Consider the following 6163-nt stretch of genomic DNA (forward strand, 5'->3'; position numbering starts at 1 on the left):
GTGGTCAGATGTAGTTTAGAGATAAGGAAAAATGCTGAAAGGAATTAAATCTGCCTAACAGAAACCAGTGGGACACTGCTTTTCTGAAACACCATCAGTCTGGCCCTAGTAACAGTTTGGTCATTGAATGTGAATGAAAATGTGGCAATATGAATAGCTCACTACACATGAAATCAAGAGATGCTGTAGCTGATGACTGTTAATGTTACTAATAACATACCGGTGTCCATATTGCAGCCTGGAATGAGACTGGGTATGGAGTCCCTGACCCTATGTCTAACAAAGAAGCAGATATGATTTTACCAATTGTGCTCCAGTACCTTTGCCCAGTCTATATCTCGTTCTTTGGCCTCGGCGCTGTTTCTGCTGCTGTGATGTCATCAGCTGACTCATCAATTTTATCAGCAAGCTCTATGTTTGCTCGGAACATTTACCAGCTTTCCTTCCGGCAAAATGTGAGTTTACATTCTCATTTTTACTTTTAGAGAAAATTTTAGATGAGACCTTAACTAGGTAATGCATAGACGGTAATTTCATAATGAAACACCTCTTTCACATTCCTGCCTATGACTAGAAAAAGTATAGCATTTCATTCCTAACAGTATATTGAATAAACTGAAAGTCATAAAAATACTTATGGTTGTGACTGACAGCAGAGATGAAAAAGCTGGCTCAGGGGAGTCAGCTTTCATGAGTTTTCATGACACTGCAGTTTATCCAAACAGCTCCTAATTATGTTTGCAACAATAATTTTTTCTTGAATCTTTACAAAATGAGGCATCTTTCTGAATTATTGATTTATTAGGAAGTCATTTGACAACAGAATCAGCTAGTGAGTCAGAGTTTTTCTTAGGAAATGACAAAGAAGAAATTCTGATGCTGACAGTTTTTTCTGGTTGAGCCATATTGTGCTTATATCTAAAAGTTATTTGTAACACTGCTGCTGTTTTCTTCTTTGACATCTTATCAAATTTTTCCTTATGCTCAAAGTTTAACAACTTTGGGAATAGCAACCATGACCTTTGGTTTTTTTTTTCTCTGTGCTTGGGATGGAGATAGAGACAGAGATATTTGTTTGTAAATAGTATTAAATGTCACACAAAATTTCCTTTTACAATGCAGTATTTTATATTGACTATGTGCATAAATGTAGGCATACATATATTTCCACAAAAAACCCACCTAACTCTGCCCTTTTTTTGCAGGCTTCAGACAGGGAAATCGTGTGGGTTATGAGAATCACTGTTTTTCTGTTTGGAGCATCAGCAACAGCAATGGCACTGCTAGCTTCATCAGTGTATGGCCTGTGGTACCTCAGCTCTGACCTTGTTTATATCATCATATTCCCCCAGCTCCTGTGTGTGTTATTTGTTAAAGGAACCAACACCTATGGTGCCATTGCAGGATACTTATTTGGCCTTGTTCTCAGAATAACTGGAGGAGAACCGTACCTCTACCTTCAGCCCTTGATCTACTATCCTGGCTGCTATCCTGATGAAAATAATATCTATACCCAGCGATTCCCATTTAAAACACTTGCTATGCTTACCTCCTTCTTTACTAACATTATAGTGTCCTACTTAGCCAAATACTTATTTGAGAGTGGGATTTTGCCACCAAAGCTGGATTTCCTTGATGCTGTTGTTGCCAGGTACAGTAGAGAACACATGGACAAAGCAACTCTTGTAAAAAGTGACAATATTGTATTAAACGAACTTGCACCTGTGAATCCACGTCACAGTCTAACTTTGAGCTCAACTTTCACAAACAAGGAAGCCTTCAATTATGTTGATTCGAGTCCAGAGCTGTCCAACACTGAAGATAATTAAAAAATCTGTTAGCCACAGGCAAAGCAATGTGAATCAGGATATTCTACAAAGAACAGTAAGAGGAATTTTATCAGAAGAAAAGCAAAAACTGGAAATAAAATGCCACTGCACAATTCTTTAATTTGTTTCTAGGAGCAGGAGCATCCCATGGGAGGAACTCTTTTCTGTTATTATCTAACGTTGGATTAGATCATAGAGTGTTTACCAAAAGATACACTCAGATCGCATTCTTTCCACCCAGGACTGTATACTGTGTAATTAAAAAAGTATTTACAATTGAAAATATATGTAGCAGAAAAAGTGCAGCAGTTATTTAGCTAGGACATCATATGAGGAGATTATAATACAGTCACTCTGAAATACTATCAGTCAACATTTTATTGGCATTAAGTGAAAATATATTGTCACAGCTAAAAGTGATTTATTACTAAAGAGCTAGTTGCTTGAGCAAAGACAGATAGATAACTTCCCTGGGGTTTTGGTCTGGTCATTTTTTTCCTCATAAAGAAATTCAAATAATACAATACAGTATTTTATTATTTGAAATGCACAAACAGTAATAAATTCCTTGTAGGAGTGCTAAACATCATATACTAATTTAAAAAGTTAAAATGAAGTCACAGTTTAAAATTATGTTATACCTAACGCAAGACAACCTTAGAAGTATGTTACTATAGGTGTTCTTTTTTTCCTGTGGTTAGTGGCTGTCACCAATGGAGGATAACAAAATTTTTAAAGCAATAATTGGAGTTGAAACTCAGATTGTGAATAATTACAGAACTCTTCTAAATAGAACTTTTCAACATTGAGAAAAGAACCCTTATCTTGACTTAACATCAAAATGAACACTGAGCAAAGAAGTCTGACACAAATCAGCTTGCAGCAATGGAACAAATACTAAAAAATAAGGAGAGTCAAGAAGGCTTGAAAAAACAGATGAGAGGGTTTTCCATGGGGAAAATTCCCATTTTTCACTTAAAAAAATTATTCTCAAAGACATCAAGCAGTCTTTTGGGTTGATCTTGCTGGGATTACTATGGAAAGTGTAGATTTTCCATGGAAAATCACATTTTCTCAAAAATTGGATTTCCCGTGGGAAAAACAGGCTTGCTGGGCAGCTTTCCAAATCTGTAACTGTCTACCTCCAAAAGCAGCAGCAGCTTGGAGGAGAAAGGAAGGCCGAACCCACATGCTTAGTGAAAGGCACAGCAGTGTCTTCCACTACATACTGCACTTTGTCATTAACAGCCATACTCCTGGGTGGTCACGGTGACTCTGCAGAGCACCAGCAGTGGCCAGGCGCAGACGAGACTTCACTCATGAATGGCAACGCTGGCCAGAAGAACCAAATCAGGGAGATGAGGCCTCTTCTGACTTTGTCCTGGCCAGCAGGGAACATGCAACGTTGTTTCCATTTGCCCATGGCCGAGATGATTGTGTCTGTCCCCATTGGTACGTGCCTTTCACAGTGGGAGATCTAATAGCTAGACTTCGGTACAATTAAGAGTTATGCTCCGATAATTCTTTTCAATATCTACACATGACACAAAACATTCAGCTGAAATCCAGATATCCTCCTGTTGTTGGTCACTGGTGAAATTTCTTCTTTAACATTCACAGCACGAGGAGCTATACTGGAGGATAGGAGATGTAAGAATAGGTTTTGCTGCTAAAGGAAGAAGCCATCAACTTGTGCACTCAATGTTGACAGAAACTTTCACAAGGTTGAATCCTTAGATATGTTTTTGCTCCTTTTGTGGAGTTTTAACAGCATATATCTATTTTATACATAGGGAAAATTAATTTTAGAGATGTTCGGGGTTTTTTTCTCCATACACTGTGTTTAAAAATAACACTGCATCTCAGTTCTGAATATGCATTGTGAACTACGATACTACTGTGCTAACAAATATTGAGTGTGCTCTGGGTGGAGGGAATCAAATTCAGGATCAGCACTAAAAACACAGAAAGGCCAATATAACAAAGAAATTAAAAATTCCTACGGGGTGAATGAACGAGCCACCAATGAAATTTAGGGTGCCAAGATCTCACAAACTAACTGGATGTAAGCCCTGCGGTATCCATTCCCTCATGATCCATGGAAAAGAGAATAGGAAAGAGACATGGAAGAGGGGAGAACAGAGCCACTGCTGAATTGTTATACAGTTCTGGCCCAAATCCAATAGCCTGAATCCTTTCTTATGACAAAATATCAAGGCACGGTTTGGCCTGCTTACAGAACCAACACCTTACACTGCAGTTCCAAACTACGTTACAGGATTTACAGCCACCTGTAGGACTTCTGAAAATTTTCACTTCAGTTTTGTCTAGGAATTGCTAGAATTTCACTATGAGAAGCTGCATAGTGGCCAGATGCTTTGAATACAGCAGCATTTCTATATTTATTTCAAAATTCCCAATACTGGGAGGAGAAGGAAAGGAGAAACAGATTAATCTGAAACAGTTTAAGAAATTTTGATTGAAAAATAAAAATCTTTCCTTTTCCGTTGTATTCTCTTGTTGGCATAAAAACATAAAGGCTTTTAAAATGCTCAAAATGAAAAAGTTAAGTGAAAAATTAAAATACGTTAGACAAAAAATTTCAAGCCAGATGCTTTCAACATTATCAGAATATTTTATACTGTTTATCCTATCAAATATTTTTGTGAAATCACTGTGATTTCACAGAGTGTTCCTGTTTAGATGGAACTATGCATTCTCTGGTGGAAAATGGTTCTAACAAAGTTTTCCAGTCCTCTCTGCAGAGACTGTAAGGTTATTACACTTTTACAAGTTGCACACCATGGAAGCTTTACCATGCAAAGGAGAGAAGCGGCACTGAAGACTGTTCATTGTGCAACCGTAACTCTGCTTTCCACGTATCAAGCCTCTGTGCATGTCTGCTTGAGTCCAACAGTGGCTGTAGTGGTTGCAGTTGTGGGCTGAGTATTGGACAGGATGACACCAAAAGTCAAACCAAACAGCCCCATGTAAAATCTGTTTACAAGATTATTGCCTTAGTTCAGCTATACTACCATTAGATTTATGCAGAGCTGGTCATAAAACCAAAGGCCATATCTCTGATTGATAACTGGGGAAAAAAACAAACAAACAAAAAAAAAACCCAACAAAAACCAAAATACCATCAACTTACTTCCACAAGCAAAATGCCAACAGGATGTTATTCTTGAAGTAGACTTTATTTTCATCATCTGATCATCAGATGCTCCTCCTCCACTTTTGCAATTTGTAGACAGTAGTACTGTGCACTAAACTGGATCTATAATCAGTGAAGCAAACAGCTCGTTTTTCAGACACTAAGGTTATTGTTTCTGAGCCTATGATTTCCAGATAAAATATTCATATCACAATCATACATTTTACTTTCATATTCTTAACATTTGTGAATAACATTTATTTGACAGGGTTTTTTACCTCCTTTGCATGAGATGTGTTCATAATATCAAGGTTAATAACATAGCTAAGATGTCAAAAAAAGTTACGATTTCATCTATATTTGTCCATATGGGATGATGTATGTATTATAAATAAAACATACTTTTGTGAACCTGAACTGAATGTAAACATTAAGTGGATCAAATAAAGTAAAGCAAAAGATTTAGTCTTTTATTTTCATATAGTACAACAACTTAGGATTTCAAATGTAAGTAAGGAAAAAACCTATTATTAATTTTTCCTTCTGCCCTTCAAGTGTATTTGATCAAGTATCATGTGCAGTTAGACAGTAAATTATTATGTCTGCTATTAATCAGGGCAATATTTGTGGTTGTTGTTAAAGAAAAAAAGTATATTTTTGTCTGTGTCAGAAATGTTATATTAAGACTATACCTAATGAAGCAGATAGGAAGCATAATATAGATATATATGTTTTAACTTCATTTGTATTGTATTCTATAGTGCCCATGAAATTCAGGAAAATACTGTCTGGTTTTGGGTCTGTTTTGTCCATCTATTAAAAATAAAGACGTTTATTTTATTATCACTCAAGCATCATGTGATGTTTTGTGTCATGGGCATAGCCCTGCAGAGGCGAGATGGCCCCAGCAGAGCAGGAGCTGACCCTTGCCCAGGGCATCAGTGGGGCCACCCCATGGCTACAGACCTGCCCCAGAAACAAAGCTCTCACTTCAGTCATCTCTTCTTTGTCCTTACAGCCACAAAGAAGAGCAGAAGCCCCTGAGCTCCAAGGAGATCTACATCCAGTATGCAGAGCCTTTGCCAGGGACCTTTCTCTTGTGGGTGTTGTACTGGGAGGACGGGACTGAACAGGGGATGTACTTTGGACTGTAGAGTTGTCAAGAAGCAGAGAATGT

At 37.5% G+C, this 6163-nt stretch overlaps 1 protein-coding gene across 1 annotated transcript in view; it reads left to right on the top strand.

The window, feature by feature from the left end:
- SLC5A7 (solute carrier family 5 member 7) overlaps positions 1-5790 on the top strand; it is a 30487-nt gene extending 24697 nt beyond the window's left edge. The window contains exons 8-9 of the mRNA XM_074930468.1: positions 238-455; positions 1206-5790. Coding sequence (XP_074786569.1) covers positions 238-455; positions 1206-1829 — 842 coding nt within the window. The 3' untranslated portion in view covers positions 1830-5790. The remainder of the gene's footprint in view (positions 1-237; positions 456-1205) is intronic.
- The last annotated feature ends 373 nt before the right edge of the window (positions 5791-6163 follow it).

Source organism: Athene noctua, chromosome 1 (genome assembly GCF_965140245.1).
Source record: "Athene noctua chromosome 1, bAthNoc1.hap1.1, whole genome shotgun sequence".
Taxonomy (NCBI): domain Eukaryota; kingdom Metazoa; phylum Chordata; class Aves; order Strigiformes; family Strigidae; genus Athene; species Athene noctua.